This window comes from Prionailurus viverrinus, chromosome B3 (assembly GCF_022837055.1).
Source record: "Prionailurus viverrinus isolate Anna chromosome B3, UM_Priviv_1.0, whole genome shotgun sequence".
Classification (NCBI taxonomy): domain Eukaryota; kingdom Metazoa; phylum Chordata; class Mammalia; order Carnivora; family Felidae; genus Prionailurus; species Prionailurus viverrinus.
The window spans coordinates 121181506-121208473 of record NC_062566.1 but is presented as its reverse complement, the minus strand read 5'-3'; the positions used below and the strand labels follow the sequence as shown (position 1 = coordinate 121208473).

The window sequence follows — 26968 nt, the reverse complement described above, 5'->3', positions numbered from 1 at the left end:
ATATACTAAAGCTGCCTCTTGCTAAGTTATTTAACATCATCTCCACGTTTTGGTCATGCTAACTCTGGGTTTCAGGAATGCTCTGGTAGAACCTATCTCTAACAGAATTATGACCCATGGGATGATCCCCCATTGAATGGGTGTGGGAATGTGAAGGAAAACAGTGGTTTCCATGATTACCCTTGACTTACACAGCATCCAGCTTTGTGCCATTGAAAGCATGTCCTTGGATTGAAGTAAAGCCATTGTTGTATAGTTTCCTACAATCAACAGAGAGAGGAGAAATCAGTGACCCATAAGAGGTGAGGGTTGGGCTTCAGTTCTGTGGTATCAGAAATGTGAATGAAGGTTCTCAGGTCCCACAAGAAAACTTTACAGTATGTCTTGCTTGGAACATAGAGTAATATCTCCCAGGGTGAATCCCCATTTTCCACACATCTCCCAGTAACTTCAAACTGTTTCTCAGAAGTGGATTTAGTTGGAAGAGCAAAGATTTGCCATGATTAAGGATTTATTTTGTTTTATTTTTTTATTTTTTTTATTTTTATTATTTTTTATTTTTTTAAATATGAAATTTATTGTCAAATTGGCTTCCATACAACACCCAGTGCTCATCCCAACAGGTGCCCTCCTCAACGCCCATCACCCACCCCCCATCAACCATGGGAGAGGGGAAAAAAAGACTGATTTTTAAATGTTTTACCTATACTCAAAAAAGAAGAGTTTCAGGTAACAGTTAATTCAATGTCAGTAATGGAGGAATAACTTCAGTTTCTTAAGAGGTCAATTTTAAAAGATACTATTCATCTGAATGCATAAGCTTTATATTTTCCTATTTAAAATGCCACTTCACATTTGTGTTTCATCCACATTTTTGTCCTCAGGGCTTATCATAGATTAAATGCTTAATGGTTGCGGGCTGAATCAAATCAAACTTCAAAGACAAATCTAAGAAAACTGGTAGAGCATTCTCTTTTGTGGAAATTTGGATGTTTTAAGTGGTTGCTATGTTTCCGTGACTAGCTACTTTGTGCGGTGATCCCTGGGACTGGACTGAAGTGTCATCTCCTCTATGTACTACTCAAGTTACTGAGAGGTGGGGGTGACTTGCCAAGGCCACATTGAGGCGGAGCTTCGGGGAGTCAGGATTTCTGTCCTCAGGAAGTGATTCTTCCTAAGTACCCAAAGGAAAAGGAGCCATAGCCATGGGAGCTCTGGTCTCCAGGGGGATGCATGGGGGCTATTGGCATCCAGAAAGAGAAGGCAGCCATGACCACAGTCAAGTACAACTAGTGACAGTTGTAGGGGAATTCTGAAAACCTTTGTACCTGCCACCTGTTAACTCTGGTGACACGCTATGAAGCATGCAAGAGACTCTTCACTTGGAATTTTATCTGGCTCTGTCACTTCATCATATGTGATCCTGAGAATTTCTCAACCTCTATTGTCCTCAGCTTTCTTATCTGTAAGAAATATGATATTAATACCTAACCAAAACGTTGCTGGGAGGATCAAATAGCTATATGTTTATTGGTGAGAGACACTTAGGACATGACCGTGTTAAAAGAGATACCCTGAAAACTGGCATTTATCCTATGTAGTTGTGGAGAACTGAGACTAATCCTTGTTTTTATTTTTGATTAGTTTTAAATAATCATACAATGAGTTTAATTCCAGCTACTAATGTGTCCTGGGTGAGGATTGCAATGCACAGAGGTGCTAGGCACAGAGGGTGAAGAAAGCTCTGATAATTTTTTCTGAACTAGAGTTCTTTTATATTATATGTGAGAATCGTGAGTTTGAGATTTCTGTTCTCCCAAACTTTACTGAGATTCCTAGACAATGAAAATATTCTTTGTTGGAATTACATTTCAGAGATTAAATAAAACTCTTACTGGACAAACAGGCCTTAAAAAGGGAAAAAAGTGAAGGAAGAAAAAATAGTGAAAAAGAAAAAAAAAAAGGATTGCAAACTCTGAAACTCTATCCTAACAGGAATATGCATATAAATTCTGCTGTTGGACTCATACCCTTTCATACTTTTTTGAGCATGAGCTTCAAAGAAGCAAGAACATTCTTTTTCAGGAATGTAAAAATAATCATCTGAAAAGATAGTGGGCAACTCATTCCATCCCCACCACTAGATTGCAGGAAGCATGAGATTCCCTTATTTGGATGTTTGTTAAACACCTACTGGGGCCTGTGCTCAGTGGGACAACCAGCAGCTTTTACTTGAGAGGGCTGCTTGGGATATGAGGTCCTTAGGAAAAAAAAATGCCAAAAGCTGAAGGTAACCTTCTGTAAAGAAATTGAGAAAGTAGTTTACATACAATGAGTGGTAAGTGGTACAATGGAAACCTTTACAGAGGAGACAAATGGCCTTGGGGTTTGGGACTGAGCAGGCTAAGACTCCAGGTCTTTGCTGTGTTGTCAGATGAAATGGTGGCCAAGAACGAGTCTCTTTTCAAGAGAGCTCTCTCCTTGTTTCGAGAAGGATGAACTGAAATGTTCCACTGTGGATAGAGTCCCAGAGGTTGAGATAGCTTCAGAAGGCCTAGATTGATAGACTTAGAATGGCTTGGAAGCAGCCCCTTACAAGAATGGCAGGGGAGGCTTGGATCAATTGTGCTGGGGAATAATCCAAACAAATTTATATATGATAAAGAACCCCTGGACTGTAGTGTGACCAGAGAAAGGGAGCTGGGTGACAATCCAGGCAAAAACACCACCAGGCCTGAGCTTGGACAGTGGTATTGAAGCTAGAGACAAGGGATCCTTTGGACAACCTCAATTTTATTTTGTGGCTAATTTCATGAAAGAGGGGAATTTCCTACAAGTTTGGAGAATTAACTTTTATACTTCTATTAGACTTATTAGAACATTTTATAAATTTCTCTAATAAACTTCTCCTTTATCTAAAGAGCAGAACCCATTCAAACTCTGGAAAAGTAATGATATAGAACAATACTATTTTCTATTCAATATGGCTTTATAGGAGTCTCATAATAGTTGTGATGACCAAGTTGAATGTGAGTACAGAGAGCATGAGAAGCCCTTAGTGGCATCATTTTCGAACTCAGTGACCTTGGAAGAGTTCAATTTGCTCTAAGCCCAGGTTATTCCTCTACACAATATGGATACTAGAATACAGTTATATTATAAGGTATGCAGGTCAAATCTGGTCCAGTACTTGTTTTTGTAAATAAAATTTTATTGGAACAGACAGACTCACTAGTTTATGTATTGTGTATGGCTACCTTTTTCAGTTGCCACAAAGGCCATGTGGTTTATAAAACCTAAATGGTCTTCTACAGATAAATCATGCTGACCGTTTGTAGAGGAGAATACTTGTCTTGTTACCTAAACCATTTTGTCGTCTACTGAGTACCATACCATAAGGCAATCCTCTTAATTAACTACTTTAGTAGATGATACAGGACATCCTATAGTATATTTCTTGGATGGGCTATGAAAATACGACAGTGGTCCAAATAAAAATTGCATTTTGGTAGAAGTAGAACTGGCAATACTCACAGTGTCAAGGTTTCATTGCACAGTCCCTGAAAAGCATTCGCAGGGATGGACGTCATGTAAGGGTTGTCTGTGATTTCACTGCAAAAGAGGGGGAAAAAACACTTGGTAAAAAAAAATGCTTTCCTTCTGGAGCTGGGCTCTTGCTCTACCTATGCTCTCAAATAAATAACCTGACACAATTTAGTTTAATCTTGTTTCTTTTTAAGTTTCATTGACATTTCTTAGCTGCTAGTGGCTAGAGGTCCAGTGAGGTGCTGAGAGCTGTCCCAGGTGGACACGCAGTCACAGCCCCAAACGTGCAGGAAGCAAGTGCACTTTGAGTGTGGGCTGAGGTCCCCGACTTAATCCTCATTTGCAAGGGGACCAGGTGGATCTAGAGTATTCTTGTAAATCTGCGACCAATACTTTGTCCAGAGTAACTAGAGTTTTCTAAGTGTATGAAACCTGTAAGAAGGGTTGGTAGAAGGAGATCAATGAATTTCTTTTCATGAATATTACAGAGTGTCCTCTACTTGCAAAACACTGCCAGCAGATGCTTCCGGAGAACATTTGTGTGCCAGTCTAGTTGCAAGAAGACTGCCTACATTTTGAACTGAGCTCTTCTGCAGCAAAGGAGTGTGGTCATTTTTTTCTAGCAAAATCCTGAGAGTTCAGATCCTATCACTCCACATTTTCCTGTAGCGCAGACTCAACCTGTAACTGCATAAGTCCTTTGACTTCTATACAAGTAGGTAAGACACTTGACTGTGTCACAGGTTTTGGAAAAGGGCACATGGCCACCAATCAGAAATCACAGGAAGCAGTTTTAACACCCCTAGTTACTACTCCTTGGGACTCTCCTCAGACAAAATCACTTAGATTCTCAATTCCTCAGTTTCTTCATTTGTAGAATGGAAAAAATTATAACTTCCATTTATACCTTATAAGGTGGTTGAGAGAAGTAAACATAATGCCTGGGAAAGTGTTTGAAAAGCTATTAAAAACTATGTGGAAAATAAAGTATCATCATTATCATCAAATTTCCCTTCCATTCAATAATTGCATCAGCAAACACGCATGCCATAATTTGTCCCATCAAACAACAACAAAAAGAAGCCTTTTCTCCTGACCCAATATCCTCTAACTACCGCTCTTTTTTAAGAGTAAAACTTCTTAAAAGAGTTGATGGCCACTGTCTCTAACTCTTCCCTTCTGACTCTTTTTCTTTCTTTTTTTTGTTTCCTTCTGACTCTTTCTTGAGCCAACTCCAACCAGACTTCATGCTGGAGCTCCTGTGGAACTGCTCTTGTCAGAGTCACCAAAGTGCCATATTACTAAACCCAATGGTCATTTCTCAGTCCCTGCCTTGCTTCACCCACCAGTGCATTTGTAACAGCTGATCTCTCTTCCCCTTGAGACAATTGCTTCACTTGGTTTTTACCAACCCTTATGACTGCATCCTACTTCTTGTCAGTGACAAAATACTGCCAAATATTGCATGTGTGTATACTTACAGTATAAAGAATACATCAGTAGAATAAACTTTGGTCAGGTCAGGGAATACTCCAAGTCCAGTGTTGAAAATGCCACTAAAGCGCATGAAAAGAGAAGAAAAGAACAGAAATAAGGTAAGAAAATCAACACATAGGAAGCAGAATAGTGTAATAGCATGGGTTCTGAAGTCAGACTAGAATCAAATCCTAACTCTTTCTTTCAATACCTGAGTGACTATAGGCAAGTCCTAAACCTTGAATGGCATGTTCCCTCAAGGTACAAGAATCTAATTCGGTCCACTAGGGTTAATACATTTTCTTCTGTTTAGAGGAATATGAGGATTCTTTCCAAGGAATCCAAGTAGGATTCCTAGAAATAGGAATTCAGGTTTCTGTGTGTGTGTGTGTGCATGTGTGTGTGTGTGTGTGTGTGTGTGTGATATTTCCCTGTTTTAATTGGAGGACATTATGGGAAGGGCAGTGGAATAGGGGGAGGATGGGGTAGAAAGACAATATAATACCCAGCTCCAAGCCAGGCTTCCTCTTTAGAACTCCGCATTATATTGTGTTCATTATTTTGCCAAGAATGATTTTTCCATGAAAGTCACCTGGGAATAGCATGGCAGCAGTACTATTTAGAAAATATGTCTAGACAAGGAATACGATCAATCAATGATAATGTCTTCACTCTCCAAAGTTTGTGTCATCAGGGAAAAATGTCAAGATTAAAAGATGTACATAAAACAGTACTAATACAGCAACTCTCAGGCTCCTGATGCCTCTCAGATTTGGTTAATTTAATATTTGTTGCAGCTACTACAATGTAGGTAGTGGAAATAGATTTTTTTTGACAAGTGTGGCATGGCATGGGGTGAGACTTAGGTAACTACCAAGAAAGTTTTAATTTTTTTTTTTCAACGTTTATTTATTTTTGGGACAGAGAGAGACAGAGCATGAACGGGGGAGGGGCAGAGAGAGAGGGAGACACAGAATCGGAAACAGGCTCCAGGCTCTGAGCCATCAGCCCAGAGCCTGACGCTGGGCTTGAACTCCCGGACCGCGAGATCGTGACCTGGCTGAAGTCGGACGCTTAACCGGCTGCGCCACCCAGGCGCCCCATTTTTTAAATTTTTTTTTTCAACGTTTATTTATTTTTGGGACAGAGAGAGTCAAGAAAGTTTTAAAGGAAGTCTTCCAGCAGAGAAAAAACTCTTATTCCATTGATATACCTTCTTAGGCAAATTCTGACCTGACTCATTTTATTTTATTTTATTTTATTTTATTTTATTTTATTTTATTTTATTTTATGTTTGTTTATTTTATTTATTTATTTATTTATTTATTTATTTATTTATGTATGTATTTAGAGAGACAGAGAAACAGAGACAGGAAGAGAGGGCATGTGTAGTCATGAGCAAGTAAGGGAGGGGCAGAGAGAGAGAGGAGGAGAGAGAATCCCAAGCAGACTCCACGCTCAGTGCAGAGCCTGATGTGGGGCTCGATCTCATGATCAGGAGATCATGACCTGAGGTGTAATCAAGTTGGATGCTCAACCTACTGAGCCACCCAGGTGCCCCTGGCCTGACTCCTTTTAGAGGGGAAGGCATAAGATTTGAAAGAAAACAGGAGGCTGAGGTCTCAGAAAGAGCAAATGGGATATTCCAGATAGCAAAGGAGAGAGTTCAGATTCCATATAGAACATGTGAAGAGCAGTAAACAAACAACAAACAGACTAGTCAATTGCAATAGAGGTTCATGTGGAAGAGTGTGGAGGGAAGAAGGCTCTGGAGTTAAGGGAGGACCATGTATTGGGGCTGGAAATGCCAGATTAGGAACCAGGATCTCTCATTTCTTCAAAACCCCAAACAAGTCCATCTCCTTTTTGACGTGCCCTCAAATTTCCTGGACCCCAAATAATGTTGTACCTCTCATTTATCACCTACCATTATTTTCCAGTAGGAGAGGAATTTTTTGATTCCGTTTATGGGAACTGGCATATGTTGGGAACAATATGTTCCCAACTAGATTGTAAGCTTCTTGAAGCTTAAGGACAATGTTTTATTATCCTATATGTTCCCTGCAGAGTTCTGCACATACTGAGGGATCATTGTATCAAAGAATTATTGATTGATTGAAACTCAAGATCCATACAGGAGTGATTGCCTTGTCCCATAAGTTTTTATTACTCCCCAGATACGCCTCCAGCCACATCTTCCATCGCTATTCTCCTTTATTCTCTCTGCATCTCCCACTCCCACCTCTTCAATACTGAACTATTTTTAGGTCCCACATGAGACACATGTTTCCATACCTCTGTGTCTTTATCATGCTAGTCCATCTACCTGTATTTTTCTTCTACCTCTCCCCCTTCTTTTCCTGGATGACTTCAATTCATCTTTAAAGACCTAATTCATAAAATATATATGAATATACACTTTTATTTAAAAGCCCTAGATGGAAGCAACCTAATATTTTAATTGTGATTATTTCTCAGTATTTGGATTAAGGTTGATTTAAATTTTTCCCCTCATAATGTTTTTGTGTTCTAATCTTTTACAATGCATGTGAGCAGGAGAGAAGGGAAGAAGGGAAGGGTTCTTCCAGAGGGTGCCTAGAGAACCTGAGGCCACACATACACATCCATTGAACACATTTTTTATTGAGCACCTGCTCTGTGCCAGGCAGTAAAGATGCAATAGAGAGAAAAAGTGCTGTGGTCCCTGCTCTCAAATAGGTTATATCTAGCCCATAAGGTGTCACCAAAGCAAAGCAATAGTGTTGTCTCCTCCATTTTTGTCCTCCCAACCTCCAAGAGATTAGATTTTGCCCTTTGTGGCTTTTTCTTTTCTCTGTGACAGTCACTTTAACATTGTTGTGGTACCCATTTCCTAAGAAAATTGACCAATGGCCTCTCAGAGTTTTTTGTTTTGTTTTGTTCTGTTACACTCCATTTAAGGGTATTTTCTTCCTCATGTCTCTTGGATTAAGTCTTTGCTCCCAGCATTATGTGCTGACTTTTAAATAGGTTTTTCAAATGTGGATCATTTCACCTGATACCTTCCCTGATGGGAAAGGTTGGGGTGTAAATCACAGGATGTGATTTGTTTCAGGCCATATACCACAAAAATGGCTCTGGCCCACAGCATCCTAGGGAGACTCCTGGCTGGCAACAGCATTGTAACTCTCTTTAGAAAAAAAGGGTGGGGATAGGATGGGGTAGAAGTTAATACTTACAGGAACTTCAGGAGGGGGAGCTCTTTTAGGGCACCAGGATCTATGTAAGTTAAACTTCTGGTATTCCGAATCTCTCTGTAAGAGTTACAAGAAACACATTCACAGTAATACGTCCATTTCTGTCCTTGTCAAAGATAAAGCAACACGAATCAGAGTTAACAAATGTTCATGAGAAGAATACACATTTACGTGGTGCCCCAGGAACTGTCTCTGCCAGGAATCAGCCCCATCAACAACAAGCTCCTCCTGGCTCCTCCCAGGGACACAATAACTATTCAGCCCTCCCCATCATTGGCTTAGTTTCAGTCCATCTGAATTTATGGGTGACCTTTCTCTTAATTGCAGTCTCACATCCTTCCCCCGCCCCCACCAAATTTTTTATATTTAAATAGAAAAGAAAAGCCCCTCCAATGGCTGTTGAGGACACATATCTTTATTCTTAATAGCACACATATCCTGGCCTTGGGTTGGGAAGTTGAACAGACTAAATGATGGATGACAGCAAGGCAATAAGAGCAGAGAGCTTCCTTCTGTCAGTTGCTACTTCAGAGGTCGTGGTTGTAGTGTCTCAGCGGTTCATTTGAGTTTATTTTTCTATATCAGTAATTTAAGACTTCAGCACATGTGGTGTGATATCATGTATGTCTGTAACTCACATACTAAGGTTTATATACATGCCAATCAAAATGCATAGTTAGCATTAGTGAAATTCCTGACTGTTAGAAATAGGTTCTCATTGGCAAAATTAACTGTATTCAACACATGTGTATTGGTTGAAAGCGTTCACAGGCACTCCCTATGCTTATATGAAGAGGACAGAAGAACCCAGTAAGACCTGTATCCTTTCCCCTAGGGAATGGCACCTAAGGCACCTAAAGGAACGTGCATCCACTTGTTGATAGAAACAACTAGAAGTAACAACTAGAACAACCACTGGTAGAGAGTCACAACCTAGCATCTGGCCTGGACTTTTTCTTAACAGTTTTACGGAGGAAGAATTTTCATAAAATTCACATATTGCAGGTATACAGTTAGGTAATTTGTAGCAAATTTATACAATTGTGCAGCCACCATTAAACCCCAGTTTTAGAATACTTCTGTCAATTTCTGTCAAGGACAAAAGTGATTGCAGGCCCATTTGTAGTTAACTCCCACCCCGTCCTCTATGGCTAGGAACCACTGATCTGCTTTCTACCTCTAAATTTGCCCTATCTGGATGTTTCGTATAAATGAAATTATACATATGTAGTCTTCTGCATCTGGCTTCTTTCACTTAGCATGGCGTGTGTGAGGTTCATACACATCACAGCATACATATGTCAGTGCTTTGCTCCTTCTTACTACTGAGTACTCAGGTGGAACTCAGATCAACTGTTGACTCTGCCTCTTCTTTCTGACTACATGACCTTGGACAAGTGTCTTGACCTCTTTGAGCCATAGTTTCCTCATCTATAAAATAGGGATAATAATAGCACATTTTTAAGAAGACTCTTGTGAAAATTAAATAATGTCTGTGAGAGGGGTTGGACATGTAGCCAAGCACACAGTGAAGGCCCTGTGAACAATAGTTTTACTATATTATTCTCCTGAATGGACTGAAAGCTAGAACAGACATCAGAGACTTGAGGTTGGAGGTGATGCAATGTTCACACAAATTTAAAAACAACAACAATAACAACAACAAAACACTAGGTTTGGTATTTCACTAAGGATGTTGAGTATGAGACAGATCTTGGGAAAGAGAGGATAGAATTAACTCTGAGAACAGAAACCATCTACCCATCCCCTCACCCCACCTCAGCTCACTGTCTTATTAAGATAAACTTACTGGTCCATTGTATTCATTAGCATAAATTTTGCAGAGACAGATAATGTTATTGCTCATTACTGGAACTTCTTGAAAGACACATCAGTGCTTCAACAGAAAGCATCAATAGTTTATATCCCAAGACTCTTGGAACCCCTCACCCCCAAATCAAGATCCTGATCCTACATGGAAAGAACCACTTTATTTATTTTAAAAAATTTTAAGTTTATTCACTCTGAGAGAGAGAGAGAGAGAGAGAGAGAGAGAGCACAAGTGGGGGAGGGGCACAGAGAGAGAGAGAAAGAATCCCAGGCAGGCTCTGCACTCAGTGCAGAGCCTGACGTGGGGCTTGAACTCATGAACCATGAGATTATGACCTGAGCTGAAGGCAGAGGCTTAAATTACTGAGCCACCCAGGTGCCCCTATTTATTTATTTTCAAATGTTTGTTTATTTTTGAGAAAGCACAAGAGGGGGAGGGGCAGAGAGACGAGGACAGAGCATCTGAAGCAGGGCTCTGCCCTGACAGCAGTGAGCCTGATGTGGGGCTCAAACTCATGGAACCACAGGATCATAACTTGAGCCAAAGTGAGATGCTCAACTGAGCCACCCAAGTGCCCAGGAAGGAACCACTTTATTTATTATTTGTTTTAAAGTTTATTTGAGAGAGAGAGTGTGTGAGTTGGGGAGGGGCAGAGAGAGGGAGAGAGAGACAGAATCCTAAGTAGGCTGTGCACTGCCAGCACGGAGCCCAATGCAGGGCTTTGACACACTAACCATGAGATCATGTTCTGAACCGAAATCAAGAGTTGGAGGTTTAACCGACTGAGCCACGCAGGTGCCCCCAGAAAGGCCCACTTTTAAGTACATATAAAATTTTGTCCTGGTTTGAAACTAAAAGCCCTGTATTTCCGGAGCTCTGCCCGCCCAAGTAACTGGGATACTTGGCTACCGCATTGCACCATCTCATAGTTGTCCCACCTGTCCCTCTAAAGATACTTTAGATGCTTCCATGTGGAAGTGCTCTCTCTCTCTCTCTCTCTCTCTGGTGAGCAATAAACTCCTTGTCAGAGCTTTCCTTTTGGGGAGAAGGGTTCGAACTGCTGTCAGCCAGATGTAAATGAGTTAGGAGAGTTTGCAAACTGTCTGAGTGTGGTTTGCAGTCTGGAAAGCTGCTCCATGAGAGAGTACTGTTGAACAAGCCGGACTTGAGTGAGTGCCCCAAGAGAGAGCCACAGTGCAAGGCAGCCAGCCAGCTGAAGCCGCTTTAGGGGTAGTGGCTAGAGAAAGGAGAAACTGCTGTGGGTTCCAGCTGATTAAATGAGGCTGAAGCTACCTGACGGCTCTAAGGGCAGAAAGTGGTGGGAGAGGCTGCAAGGAGAGGTGGGGAGAGACAAAAGAGGTGGATTTCTTAGGGGAAATCTAAGAGTACAAAAAGGGACAGACAGACAAGAGTTACCTCAAGAAAACATCAAGGAAAAGAAGCCACTTTCTGAGGTAAGAAGACAGCTGATCATGCTCATAAGTGACTTAAAAAAAAATAAAATCTTTGCTGAGAGAAAGATAAATAGACACTGTATGACTTCACTTATATGTGGAATCTAAAAAAGCCAAATTCCAGGGCACCTGGGTAGTTGCATCTATTAAGCGTCTGACTCCTTGATTTTGGCTCAGGTCATGATCTCCAGGTTCATGACATCAAGTCCCCTGTTGGGCTCTGTGCTGACAGCATGGAGCCTGCTTGGGATTCTCTGTCTCCTCTCTCTCTGCCCCTCTCCCACTTGTTTTCTCTCTCTCTCTCTCAAAAATAAATAAACTTAAAAAATAAAAATAGAAAAGCCAAACTCAGAGAAATAGGGACTACAGTGGTGCTCACCAGGGGCTGGGGAAGGACGGGGAGATGGGGAGATACTGGTGAAAGCGTACATCTATTTATCAGATTAACAAATTCTGGGGATCTAATGTACAGCATGCTAATATACTTGAAAGTTGCTAAGAGAGATCTTAAATGTCCTCACCACAAAAAAGAAATGGCAATTATATGACAGGATGGATGTGTTAGCTAATGCTATGGTGGTAATAATTTTGCAGTATACAAATGCATCAAATCAACACATTGTACACTTTCACCTTACACAGTGTTACATGTCAGTTATACCTCAAAACTAGAAAAAATAAAAACCCTGCTGCAGCACAGAAGGGGGAGGGGCACGGACTGCCAGCTTAGCTAATGGAGACAGATGTGAGAAGCGAATGCAGCTGGCATAACCTTTTCAAAGAAAGCAGAGAGGAGTGGAGGTAAGCACTCTTGAACCTCTGATAAGAGGAGGAGGGTGAAGGAGGAGTCCGAATCTGAATGAGTTCCAAGCATGCCTGGGAGGGTGAACTTGAATCACACAATTTTGCGTTAAGGGCAATTTCAGCCAAACAGTGCAGGAGGCGACTATGTTGCCAGGAAGCTGGGGACACCAACAGAAAGAAAACATGTATGCCATTGCGGCGCAGCAGGTTGGAATAGAGAGGACCCCAGAGTGAGTCTGAACAAAAGCTGGAGACGGCGGTGTCCCCGGCTCAGTAGCCTGGGTCCCTGGCTGACCGCCCACCTTCTCCTCCACCCAGGACTGTCCCAGGAGCAAGTAATAGCCTTCGCTTATCTTAGGGCTGTTAACATAGTTTTATTTTTGTCTATTTTTTTCCACAATTACCCTGCCCAAATGAATACAATAAGCATCAATAAAATTCTTTAAATACAGAGCGCAGTGTTAATTGTGGTCATCACTGGTAGATAGTTCTGGAATCTAGGAATGTGTAATTTTCGCTTTTTATTTTATCATGTTTAAAATTAAAAAAAAAAATGAAACAAGAGGCGCCTGGGTGGCTCGGTTGGTTAAGGGTCCAACTCTTGATTTTGGCTCAGCTCATGATCTCACAGTTTGGTGAGTTTGAGCCCCATGTCGGGCTCTGTGCTGAACCTGCTTGAGATTCTCTCTCTCTGCCCCTCCCTGCTTGTGTTCTCTCTGTCTCTCTCAAAATTAAAAACAAACGTAAAAAAAAAAGCATACAAAAAATTCCCCAAATTAAAAAAAGGCAAAGGAATATATATTCTGTATAAAAGTTTAAAAAATATATCTCCAGTGCCAGATCAGCTGCTTCAATCTTCTAGAATGCTCTTCTATGGAGTGGGGCTTTTTAGATGTGCAGAGAAATATTTGAGGATCTTGAAGCTCACTGATTACAAAAGCCCAGCCTTGGAGATTTAAAGGGTAATAAGGGACTGAGTATACTTATCACTCAGGATAGCTCTACCAGCGAGGGGGTGGGAGAGCTGACTTAAATGAAGCAGGTAACAATCATCCTCATTTTTCAGACAAAACAATGAAGACACGTATAGCAAGGGTATACATAATCTGTTACACAGAGGCAACCCTGGGTCTTAACCTAGGAATTGTGACCCTAAATACTGCTTTATTTTTTATTTTTTTAATGGTGTTTAAAGGAGATCATCCACCAGAACTAAAAAGAAATTTAAATACTCATTATTGTTTCATTTCCCTTCATTGGATTTCAAATAAAATGGGCATTTAAATGACCTGTGTTAACAGTGATGCCCTGAATGCCTTGTTTTCACAAACCAGCAGATCAATACTTCAGCATACATTAGGTTTATTTAATCATCTGACTAGATTCCGGGCTTTTTCTTTGGAGAAACATTTGTTCATTCTTTTTTTTTTTTTTAATTTTTTTTTCAACATTTATTTATTTTGGGGACAGAGAGAGACAGAGCATGAACGGGGGAGGGGCAGAGAGAGAGGGAGACACAGAACCAGAAACAGGCTCCAGGCTCTGAGCCATCAGCCCAGAGCCCGACGCGGGGCTCGAACTCACGGACCGCGAGATCGTGACCTGGCTGAAGTCGGACGCTTAACCGACTGCGCCACCCAGGCGCCCCCGTTCATTCTTAATAAGAGTAAAGAACTGAGAAATTGGCTTGTTCAAAACAGCTGGCATTGAGGCAGGCACTTAGTACACCCCCAGACAGTATGGGAAATCAGCAAAGTGACAGAAGAGAGTTCCCAGGTTGGGGAGAGAGAGAAAAAGGAAGAGAAATGAAGGTTTAAATCCTTCTACTATTAAGGAACGTTCCAACTACTTATTTCCTTCCATTTCCCTGTGCCTGCTTTCCCTCTCAACTACTCACCAGGCATCAGAACATGGTACTTGCCTGTGATCCTTAGCCTTAGAGATATTTGTCCAGCCTCAGCACCCCCTCCCCTCCCCAGTTCATGAGTAGAAAGCATGCCAAGCTGGGAAGCAGACTGAGGGTAATAATAAAGCTGATTTGGCATTTCACCTGTAAAGTGAGAGGGGGACCACAGCAGATCGGGAGACGAGACAGTTTTAGACTTGCAGGAGCACAGACACTGAGTTGGAACGAGATGTCTGGAGACAAGACAAGCTTCCCTGGCTGGCATGGTTAAACTTTTAAGAAAAACAAATGCAGGGGCATCTGGGTGGCTCAGTCAGTTAAGCATCCATGATCTCAGGATCGTGATCTCAAGGTTATGAGATTGAGCCCCATGTCAGGTTCCATGCTTAGTGTGGAGATTAAGATTCATTCTCTCTCTCTCTGGCCCCTCTTCCCAGCTCATTCATGCTCTCTCTCTCTCTCAAAAAAATAAATTAATTAAAAATTAAAAAAGAAATACAAATATAATAATGTGTAAGACTGTGTAAAACAAACTGAATGTGAATAATGGACAAAATCCTAGCTCTCGGCCAGCCCCCAGCTTCTTTTCAACTCTTCAATTTGATTTTCAATTTTTTTCTAGTCTGCTTTTAAGAAGCAGTAGTTCCGAAAAAAGTGGGAGGCACGGGGCACATGGGTGGCTCAGTCGGTTAAGTGTCCATGATCTCAGGGTTATGAGATTGAGTCCCATGTCAGGCTCCATGCTTAGTGTGGAGATTAAGGTTCTTTCTCTCTCTTCCTGTGCCCCTCTCCCCAGCTCATTTGTGCTCTCTCTCCCTCTCTCTCTCTCATTCTCTTGCTCTCTAAATAAATACGAAAGAAATACAAATGCAATAATGTGCAAAACTATGTGTGTAAAACAAGAAGCCGAATGTGAATAATAGCCAAAATCCTAGGTCTCGGCCAGGCCCCAGCTTCTTTTCAACTCTTACTTCAATTTGATTTTCAATTTTTTTCTAGTCTGCTTTTAAGAAGCAGTAGTTCCGAAAAAAGTGGGAGGCACAGGGCACATGGGTGGCTCGGTCAGTTAAATGTCTGACTTCGGCTCAGGTCATGATCTCCCGGTTCCTGGGCTTGAGCTCCTCATCTGGCTCTGTGCTGACATCACGGACCCTGCTTTGGATCCTCTGCCTCCCTCTGTCTGCTTCTTCCCAGCTTGCATCCTCTCTCTCTCAAAAATAAAGAAACACTGAAATTTTTTTTTTTAAAAAGTGGGAGGCAGGCCACTTTCGCTTTGATTAGGTCTGTTCACTCTAGTGGGCACAGTGGAGAGAGATTCATTAAAATTAAAGGAATTTTATTGGACGTTTATTACGTGAAACTTTACTGTATTCTCTGGGAGGTATAGGGAGGGAGTAAGTAGTTACTTAACTACTTTAGAAACAAGGTGTGTATATATTGGCAAAGCCATAATTTTGTTACCTTAAATACTTTAAATGCGGCACAGTAGTGAGGTGAAAACTGGTACGAAGAACTAGGTAAATTCATTTTAAGGTAATATTTTCTGATAGGCTTTTATCACATAAGTCCCCCATGTAGTATTTTAACATCAAGTATTAATTTTAAGATTGATGCATATTGAAGGAACCCTTAATTTTTATTTTTTATTTTTTTACTTTATTTTTTTTTTCAACGTTTATTTATTTTTGGGACAGAGAGAGACAGAGCATGAACGGGGGAGGGGCAGAGAGAGAGGGAGACACAGAATCGGAAACAGGCTCCAGGCTCCGAGCCATCAGCCCAGAGCCTGACGTGGGGCTCGAACTCCCGGACCACGAGATCGTGACCTGGCTGAAGTCGGACGCTTAACCGACTGTGCCACCCAGGCGCCCCTACTTTATTTTTTAATGTTTATTTATTTTTGTGTGTGTGTGTGTGTGTGTGAGAGAGAGAGAGAGAGAGAGAGAGAGAGAGACAGCATGAGTGGGGGAGGGGCAGAGAGAGAGGGAGACACAGAATCTGAAGCAGGCTCCAGGCTCTGAGCTGTCAGCACAGAGCCCGACGTGGGTCTCAAACCCACAGACTGTGAGATCATGACCTGAGCTGAAGTCAGACATTCAACCGACTGAGACACCCAGGAGCCCCTGAATTTTTACTATTATAAATTATTACTATTTACTATTACTATTACTATTAAATTTACTATTATAAATTAATTCTGAGACAACTGGATTTCTATGTAAACTTTTTCTCACTCCTCTGTTTATTTTTTTAGGGAAAATTTATAGAAGTGGAATTACCAGGTCAAAAAGTATAGTCTGTCAAAGCTCTTGGTGTATACTAGATCCTTAGCTTTTGATGTCCTGATTTTTAGGCTAGCAGTAACTTTTTGCTAATCGTCTATAAATTCACAGAAATTTTTTTTTCCAAATTATCAATTCTTTTTCAATGAGAGACATCTTAATTATTCTACTTTGATAATTATCAATGAAGTGTTTCACTGCTAACATTCCATTACTAAGGGGAAAATAATCTATAACTGAAAGATGGTATTCATAATGTTGATGCACCTTTTAATTTATTGAGGAATTAAAAAATAATAGATGTTAATTCAAAGAGAGTTTATAAGTCTTCAGATTTTATATTTATTTTTAAATGTTTATTTATTTTTGAAAGAGAAAGTGAGTGGGAGGAGGTGCAGAGAGAGAGGAGGAACAGAGGATCCAAAGCAGATTATGTGCTGACGGCAGAGAGCCCTATGCAGGGCTCAAACTCATGACCGGTGAGATCATGACCTGAACTGAAGTCCAACGTTCAACCGACTGAGCCACCCACTCTGACACCCCATATCCTCAGATTTTTACAGCTGATTGAAGAAAATGTAAGTGTGCCAGCAGATTTTTCCACTAGAAATAGGACATTATAAAAGTGATTTTCCGGGGCAACTGGGTGGCTCAGTCAGTTAAGTGTCTGACTTGATTTTGGCTCAGTTTGTCTGACTTGATTTGATCTCACAGTTCCAGGCATCAAACCCCATGTTGGGCTCTGTGTTGGCAGCACAGAACCTGCTTGGGATTCTCTCTCTTCCACTCTCTCTGCCCCTACCCCCACTCTCAAAATAAATAAACTTTTAAAAAAAGTGATTTTTCGGGGCGCCTGGGTGGCGCAGCCGGTTAAGCGTCCGACTTCAGCCAGGTCACGATCTCGCGGTCCGTGAGTTCGAGCCCCGCGTCAGGCTCTGGGCTGATGGCTCGGAGCCTGGAGCCTGTTTCCGATTCTGTGTCTCCCTCTCTCTCTGCCCCTCCCCTGTTCATGCTCTGTCTCTCTCTGTCCCAAAAATAAATAAACGTTGAAAAAAAAAATTAAAAAAAAAAAAAGTGATTTTTCAAATTGCCTGTATGATGCATATAGCTAATTAATTGCATGACTATTGAATCATCGGGACTAAGACGGGTACTTTTGAAGTCCCTAATAAATCCACTTGACTCAATTTAATGAAGCAGTGAATATTAAATCTTATCACATTATCTGCCATAAATCACAATTTTTATCTACCCAGTTTATAGAATTTTTATTGTGATTTTTAAAAAAATCCACATAAAAGTAAAAACATCCTTCTAATGGCAGCCTTTTCTTTATTTCTGTTTTTAATTGAAGAGAGATGGTTTTGCCAGACACTCTTGGTTTCAAATTCTGACTCTGAAATTTCTTAGCGGAGTAAATTAGGGCACAAGCCCCATGAAGTATGTATTACCATCTTCAGTTTGTGTCGTGGAAACTGAGGCTTAGTGAGATTAAGTGAGAGAAGATACATGAAGCACTTTTAGCAGAGTGCTTGCCCTTAAAAGGTGTTCGGTAATTGCGGCTGCTACTATTAGGGGGAACAATGGCAACAATCTGTGTACAATGGAAACCATGAAACAGAAGATAGAAGTGACCAGGTTTCATCATTTTACAGGTGTAAGTCTTTATCAAATGTATACTTTGGGGGCCAAACTGTACCCCAGTGGTAGTTTAAAACCCAGGAGAACTGATTTAAATCCACTTAGGACTCTCAATAACTTATAAAGAAACCTGCCATTCTTGTAGTTTTCTTATACAAATCTTCAATGTCTTTCACCCATTGTTAACTAATACATAATTGCTACCTCTTCTGGGTATCTGTTGTCGTATAACAAATTACCCCAAACTAAGTGGGGTAACAATTTTGTGGATTAGGATTTCAAGCGTTGCTAAAGTGGGCTTTTCTTCTGCGTCATGTGGCATCCACTGGGATCACCGGTTGGTATTTAGCTGGTGTCTGGATCAATCTAGAGGTCCAAGATAGTTGTGCTTCTATGCCTGGCCCTTTGAAGGTGATCGCTAGAAAGCTAGGCTCAGCTAGGCCCTTCTCCATCTCCGTCTAGTAATTCAGAGCCTCCCCATATGGTCTTGCCTTCAACAGGGTTTACACAGTGGCTTAAGTCTCCAAGCATCTAAAGTGAAAGCTGCCAGTTCACTTAGAAACTGGGCCTGAAAATGCATGGTGTCACTTACACCGTAATCTATTGATGTACCAAAAAAACATTTCAAAATTTGAATAAAACCAGAAATCCATAGGCCCAGGAATTCCAGAAAACCAAAAGCTGGTTGAATACAAAGACAATGTCACCTAGGTATATTATTTTGAAAGCCCAGAATATAAAGCCTTAAAAGCAGCCAGAGAAAAGAGGGCATGTTCGTTATAGGAGAACAATGATAAGAATAGGAATGACTACTCATCAGAAACAATGAAGGCCAGAAGACATTGAAAGATACCTTCAAAGGGCTGAAACAGATTGCCTTGTTAGAAGTCTATACCCAGTGAAAATAATTTTTAAATATTAAGATAAAATAAAAGTATCTTCAGATAAAGAAAGCTGACAAAATTTGTGGCCAGCAGAACCACACTAACATGCTAAAGGAAGTCCTTCAAACTTACAGAAATGATTGAATCAATGGAAAGAATGAACACTGGAAACATTAAATATGTGAGTATATATGAGACTAGTTTCACTTAAATTCTTTAAAACTCAATCAACTCTTTAAAAAATATAGTAATGTATTATGGAATTTATAACATATATAGAAATAAAATATGTGGCAAAAATATCACTGAAGATGGGAAGAGGTAAATGCAGTAATAATTTTAAGTTTCTTACATGTCATGGGCATTGGTATGATAAGCCTTCTTGATGGACTATGTTAAATGAAGGATGTATTTTGTAATCCCTTGAATAACCACAAAAAATATTACAAAGAGCTAAAAAGTTAAAAGGTAGAATAAAATATTAAAAAACAAAAGCAAAGACAAACTGATTAATCCAAAAGAAGCCAAAGGAGGAATAAAGGAACAAAGAAGATAAATAGAAAATAATTGAAAATGGCAGACTTCAACTATATCGATAACTGAAGTAAATGTAATGGACCAACTACTCCAACTGAAAGGCAGAGATTGTCAGACTGGATATAAAAGCAAGGTCCAATTATATAAAATATATTTTATATATAAATACATAAAGTTATTGAACTCAATTTTCTTACTATAAAATTATAGTAGCTACTTAGAAGTGCAAAGATTAAGTGAAGTGTTGAACATTTAGCATAGTGTTGGGAGATAGTACATTTTCTAAACATATGTCAGTACACACATATACCAAATGTTCTATCAATCAGATTTTTTATTAATTCAGACTGACCTCTTTCAATTCATTATTTTAAAAGAGTGTGTTCAGTATATATCCACTTGTTCCTTTTGGGAGCTTTAATCTGATAGTTTCTTTGTAGTTTGATGTAGGTGATTGGCACATAAAACACACTGCCTTGTGGAAACTATTATCACACATTTGTATAATCACAAATTTTAATAAGTTCTGTAGAGGATTCAATGATGGATTCACAAGGAGAATAATGTAGGTGGGGGGTGGGTGGGTAGGATCCAGGGTATGTCTAAGTAATATTCAGGAAGAGAAAATAAATAATCAGTAGAGTTAAATGGGCAAAGACTGAGATTAAAGAACTTGGTAGACACAGGCAAAAGCATTTGAAGGTCTTCAGGTGGGGAAGATCTTGGACTGTCCAAGGAATTAAAGAACACAGGTTCACAGGAATGGAGTGAGATGAGGAGACAGATGTGGGCAGGGGCCAGCTGCAGTCCTGGGCCTGGAAGTTTCCTTTGAAAACTGTGGATTTATCTTAAGAGCAAAATCACTCTGGCTATTGTGCAGAAATGAATTAGAGGGGTCCCAAAAAGGCAAGATTAGTTAAGCTATGAAATTACTGTATCCCAAGCAAGAAATTATGATGGCTTGAGCAAGGGTCATGGCAGTGGAGAGTAAAGGGTATACTTTTTATATATTAGAGTAGTAGAATTAACAGTATGTGGTGAAGGATTAGAGGGGGGTGATGAGGAAAGAAGGTATAGTGATACCCCTCAGGTGTCTGGAATTTGCAATAAGATGAATGGAAGTGCCATGTACTGCCTCAGCAAATACCGTAGGAGTGGTGGATTTTGGAGGAAGAGGTAGATTTCATTTGGGACATTTAAGGAGTGACATACATGTGAGACATCTGAGAGGAGATGTCAAGGAGACCAAAAGGTAAATGGCCCAAGAATAAAAAGAGAGGCCTGGAGCAGTTATGTCAGTCTGAGAATAGTTGGATAAGGTCAGATGGGGGAGAATCACAGAGTAAGAAGAGAAGAAGACACAGCACTTGGTCACGTGGAACCCCAGTGTTTAAAAGTGAGGAAGTATAACAAACCAGGAAAGGAGAATGAGAAAGACTGACCAGCATGGTAGAGGATGACCAGGAGTGTGGAATCACAGAGGCCAAGGGAGGAGGGTTTAGGTAAGAATATAATGAAGGGTACCTGGGTGGCTCCGTTGGTTGAGCTCCCGACTCTTGATTTTGGCTCAAGTCATGACCCAGGGTGATGGGATCAAGCCCCACATTGGGCTCTACATTGAACATGGAGCCTGCTTGAGATTCTCTCTCTCTCTCCCTCCCTCCTCCTCTCCCCCTCTCCCTCTCTCTCTGCCCCTCTCCTTCACTTGTTCTCTCTCAAATAAAATAAAAAAGAATGATCCACTGTTTTGAATCCTGTGTATAGCTAAGATGTAATTTAGCATAAGGTTAGCACAGGGTTAAACGTAACTATTTGTTGAATGAATAGGTAGCTTTTTATCTTTGGAATGCCAGATCTAGGTCACCAACAATTTTAGTGCATATTTTCTAGCATTGCAATTCCTACCACAGAGTACAGTCTAAGCATGAAGTGGGAAGTGAGCTCAGAGGAGTAATGTAGTGCATTAGCAGAGACATTTGAAAAAGTAATGAAAGGACGTTTAGAAGTGGGGATGATGGGCTGTGAGTCCTTCCATACAGCCTATTTACCAAATCACACAGCGGAAAGGGAGGAAGAGGGCAGCTGAGGAAAGACATCCATGAAACAGAGTAACATTATGTTCTTTAACTGCTAATGTTCTTACTGAGGCCTTTGAGTAAGTGTTGACAATATGCACTGACATTTGCCATCTACACTTCAGTATCTATATTGTAGCAAATCCAACTTGATGAAGGGCTCTGTTTCCTAAATAAATCAGAGGGCTTCAGTTCTCTGCTCAAGAGTCCTAGGGAGGTTTGGCTGATGGTGCTATGCTGTTTATAGATGAAACAAATCATTCTTTATTGATATCTTAAAAACAATTTTTTTAATGTTAATTTATATTTGAGAGAGACAGAGCATGAGCGGGGGAGGGGCAGAGAGAGAGGGACACAGAATCTGAAGCAGGCTCTGGGCTCTGTGCTGTTAGCCCAGAGGCCCATGCAGGGCTCAGATTCAGAAGTGGTGAGGTCATGACCTGAGCCCAAGTAGCTGTTTAACCTACTGAGCCACCCAGGCGCCCCTCTGTATTGATATTTTGTTTCATGCTTTCCTGTCTATCTCAATTCTTAGAGGGAGGGATTCTTTAGCTCTGTTTTTCTCATGCAAGTAGTATAATGCTTTGTTTATAGTCATTTCTTAATAAATGATTACAAACTAAAGGCATTAAGCATTTGGGTGGTAGGAGCCCAAAAGTCTTCACTATCCTTTTCCTTTGTGCCAACGAAAATCATTTGCAGATATGTATTAGGCAGATCTGGAGAAAGGCAAGATGCGTTATTCTCCTATTTTCTAAGATGTTAGACTCTTAAGACCTCATATACATAAGAGAGATATCCTTTTAAAAATCCATTTCTTAACTCATCCTCCTTTTAGTTTTTGTATTTAATAGTTTTCTTTCCTCCTCAAAGTTAACACTTTCCCTCAGAGGGAGAAAATGCATATTTCTAAGAGAAATGTTAACTACTAGAATCTTTATGAGGAAAAGGCCACAATAAAAACAAAACAGTTGCTTTTAAGAGCTGCAGGATGTATATGGAGCTTTGTCACAAATTAATTTCTTTGATTTTTTTTTGGAGAGGGGCAGAGAATCAAAATGGTATAATAAGGGAGCGTTATATTTGGAGTCTGGAGATTTGGTTTTGAATTTAAGCCGTTGTTCTTACTGACCTAGATTCTCAGTTCTCTTGGATATTGTACTTTCTTTAGTTTCAATTTGCTGTTCCTTTGTAAATTTCTTGTGATAGATACGTAAAATACGTAATTTATCGTCAGCCTTCATTTTTAATCTGTCTTTTTAAAGCCGTACATTTTCTTTAACTATGACTTTAACTGCATCTCATGGGTTTTGATTTGTCATATTTTTATTGTCACTTAAGTTAAAATTGCTTCCTAGTGTCTACTGTGATTTCTTCTTTGACCCATGGTTATTTAGAAGTGCATTTTTTATTAGTCAGAGAACATACTTGATTTTAATTTTTTGTAAGCTATTGAGACTTGCTTTCATGACTCTGCATATGGTCAATTTTTAAAAAAAAAATTTTTTTAATTAAGTAAATTCTACACCCAGTGTGGAGCTTGAACTTAAGACCCTAAGATAAAAGAGTCACATGCTCCACCAACTGAGCCACACAGGCACCCCTGCATGTGGTCAATTTTAATAAATATTACATGTGTCCTTGAAAAGAAAGAATGTGTACTCTGCAATTGTTGGGTACAATATTTTATACAAGTCAGTAAGCTTAAGTTTGCAAATGATGTTCTTCAAACCTTATTAATTTCTTATCAGTATTACTTTTTTGGTATGCATAGTCTATAAGATAAAACCCTATTAAAACAAATCCCCACTATGATTGTGGATTATCTATTTTTTTTTCAGTTCCATAAATTTCTGCTTTTACATGGTTTGAAGCTATGCCCTTACAGATATTCAAATTTAGAATCATTATATCTGTCTATAGTAATTCTTTTTATCATAATAAAATTTCCCTTTTTATATACAGGAAGACTTCATGGTCAACATGTATTGGTATATTTATATCAATTTTCTCTTAGTTATTGTTTGCATGTTAATATTTTTATCCTTACACTTTCAGTCTTTTTATATCATTGTGTTTAAAGTATGTCCCTTGTAAGCAGCATACTATTGAATTTTTAGTTTTATTAACCTATCTGGCAATCTTTGTATTTTAACTAGAATAGTAAGTCCTTTTACATTTAACACAGTTAATATAAATATTACTTGGGGTTAAATCTATTTGTTGCAGAAGTTCTTTATTCTAATCTCTTGCTCTTTTTTGTATTAATTATTTTTATTATTCGGTTCCTCACTACTATTAGCTTGTCAGTTATCCATTCTTTTACAATTATTTTAGTTGTTGCCCTATGGATTAAAACATGTATTCATTATTTATAAAAGTCTAACACAAGGGGTGCCTGGGTGGCTCAGTTGGTCAAGCATCTGACCTCGTCTCAGGTCATGATCTTGCGGTTCGTGGGTTAGAGCCCCGCGACAGGCTTTGTGCTGACAGGTCTGAGTCTGGAGCCTGCTTCGGATTCTGTGTCTCCCTCTCTCTCTGCTCCTCCCCTGCTCATGCTCTGTCTCTCTCTCTCCTTCAAAAATAAATAAAAACATTTAAAAAAAAGTCTAATACAAGTTAGTACTGTTACCATTTCTCAGACAATTCAAGGACCTTAGAACAATTAAAAATTTTTTTAATGTTTATTTATTTTTGAGAGAGAGAGAGACAGAAAGAGCATGAGTGGGGGAGGGGCAGAGAGAGAGAGAGAGAGAGAGAGAGAGGGAGGGAGGGAGACACAGAATCTGAAACAGGCTCTAGGCTGTCAGCACAGAGCCCCACACAGGGCTTGAACTCATGAACCGTGAGATCATAATCTGAGCTGAAGTCAGACGCTTAACCGACTGAGGCACCCAGGTGTCCTGGACCTTAGAACAATTTAACACCATTTATAACCCTCCCATTCTTTATTTGCTATTGTGTATTTTAATTCTGTGGATATAGTTAGTCCTTGCTTTGCATGGTTCCAATATGCATAATATTCAGTTACCATTATTTAGTTAAATTTAAATAATATCTGGTCCCGACCACATGGTTCAAATTTTGGCTATCATAATATATTGTGTGAATAATTGCACAAAACTTCGCTGCCAGCTCTTCAGTCTATGCATCACTATGTACATAACTGATGTGTATCATGATAGGTGACCAGTTACACTTCTTTCAAAGTCATTGGTCATCAGTCACTGAGCATCTGTTATCCAGTTCATCTATTAACAGTAACACTGTGCAGCTGTATTGGCTCCTTGCCTTCCAGTGGTAAACCCATATGACATTTTGCAAAAGTGGATAATTGAAAGAGGGAACTGACCGGCAGAGATAAAAGTGCAGCAGAGAAACAAAATGTGATAATGCTGGAAGTGAAATTTGAATTGAATATAAATGGAGTCATAGAAGAAATAGCTGAGCGTGTGAATGTTGATACATCCACTATTTGAGAGACTCTAGATATTCAATCACAGGAAATTTGTGAGGGCAAATTATTGACATTACTGAGCAAAATGGTTGTGAATGAAAGGATGAAAATGCCCCAAAAGAAAAGATGCTGATTAAAAAAACAAAATTCAATTAAAAGAACTGTAAGAAATATTTTATGACATTGAACCAGAGAATTAAATATTGGAAACTGATCCAGACCTAGAAAGAAGAATGACAATTTGCCAAGACATTGACGTGATGTTCTAGTAAGTTACATAGCAAAGAGAAAAAGGCATGTACTGTTCAAACTACTCTTGATTTTTTTTTACAAAGAAATAAAACATTTTAATTGTAAACTTTAATTTTAAAGTTTAAAATTACAGTGTGCTAAATAAGTATCAGTGTACTATTTTTCCTTCCCCTATACATTTATAACCAACAGTAAAGGAGATTTTACTGTTTTGATAAACACTTTTAAAAGTCACAAAACAATCCTAATTTTTTTATTGATTATTAAGATCACTTTGCATAGTTTCAGCATGCAGTTTTATGATCCTACACCCATCATGCAGCACAAGAATTGCCTGTGTTTTTAAATTTATTTATTTATTTATTTATTTATTTATTTATTTAAAATATTTCTAGTGTTTATTTATTTTTGAGAGAGAGAGAGAGACAGAGTGCGAGCATGGGAGGGGCAGAGAGAGAGGGAGACGTAGAATCTGAAGCAGGCTCCAGGCTCTGAGCTGTCAGCACAGAGCCTGATGCGGGGCTTGAACTCACAAACTATGAGATCATGACCTGAGCTGAAGTTGGACACTTAACCGACTGAGCCACCCAGGTGCCCCTAAATTTTTTTAAATGTTTACTTATTTTTGAGAGAGAGAGAGAGAGAGAGAGAGAGAGAGAGAGAGACGGAATGTGAGCGGGGAAGGGGCAGAGAGAGGGGGAGACACAGAGTCTGAAGCAGGCTCTGAGCTGTCAGCACAGAGCCCAACGCAGGGCTCAAACCCACAAACTGTGAGATCATGACCTGAGCCAGTCAGATGCTTAACCTACTGAGCCCCAAGAATTGCCTGTATTTTAAACCCAGAAAAATATTTTTTGTTTAGTTTTGTGCAGTCCAGTGTCATTTATATTTACCTTTTGTATTGCTTGCTTTGCATTTCCTTCTGTACTTCTGGGCAACTATTTGGCATTATTTTCCTTTAACCTTAAAATTCCCTTTAGTAGGTTCTTCATATGAAGAACTTTTGTTTGCTTGAAATGTCTTTCTTTTGCCTTCAATTTCGAAGAAATTGGCAGATATTTACCATTGTTAATTTTGTTGTTATCCTTATCGTAGGTATCTTTCTATTGCTTTTATAGACTGTATCATTTCTGTTGAATGAATGATCAACTATCAATCCTGTTTCTACTTCTTTGAAAGTGTATATGTGTTTTTCCCCCTTTGGCTGCTTTTAGTGATTTTCACATCATCTTTGGTTTTTAATACCTTTACCATGATGTGCCTTGATGTGTTTTCTTTGTATTTATCCTATTGGGGTTTGTGGTAATTATATCTGTGACTTGACATCTTTTATGAATTTTAGAAAATTCTCTTTAAATATTGCTTCTCTCCTTCTTTCTCTTTTCTTTTTTGGGACCCAATTACAGGTATTCCAGACTTTTTACTGTGCCATATATTTTTTATTTTCTTTTTCTCTCCATGCTTCAGCCTGGATAAATACAAATATAAATATATTTAAAGTTTATTTCTTTATTTTGAGACAGAGACAGCATGGGGGGGGGGGATGGGGCAGGGGCAGAGAGGGAGACAGAGAATCCAAAGCAGGCT

The 26968-nt window shown here is 39.6% G+C and overlaps 1 protein-coding gene across 1 annotated transcript in view; it reads right to left on the bottom strand.

The window, feature by feature from the left end:
• Positions 1-26968, bottom strand: part of TSHR (thyroid stimulating hormone receptor) — a 164398-nt gene that overhangs the window by 38541 nt on the left and 98889 nt on the right. Inside the window, exons 4-7 of the mRNA XM_047863200.1 lie at positions 8241-8315; positions 5028-5102; positions 3535-3612; positions 192-260 (exon numbers count right to left, since the gene is read on the bottom strand). Of these exons, the coding sequence (XP_047719156.1) occupies positions 192-260; positions 3535-3612; positions 5028-5102; positions 8241-8315 (297 nt within the window). The remainder of the gene's footprint in view (positions 1-191; positions 261-3534; positions 3613-5027; positions 5103-8240; positions 8316-26968) is intronic.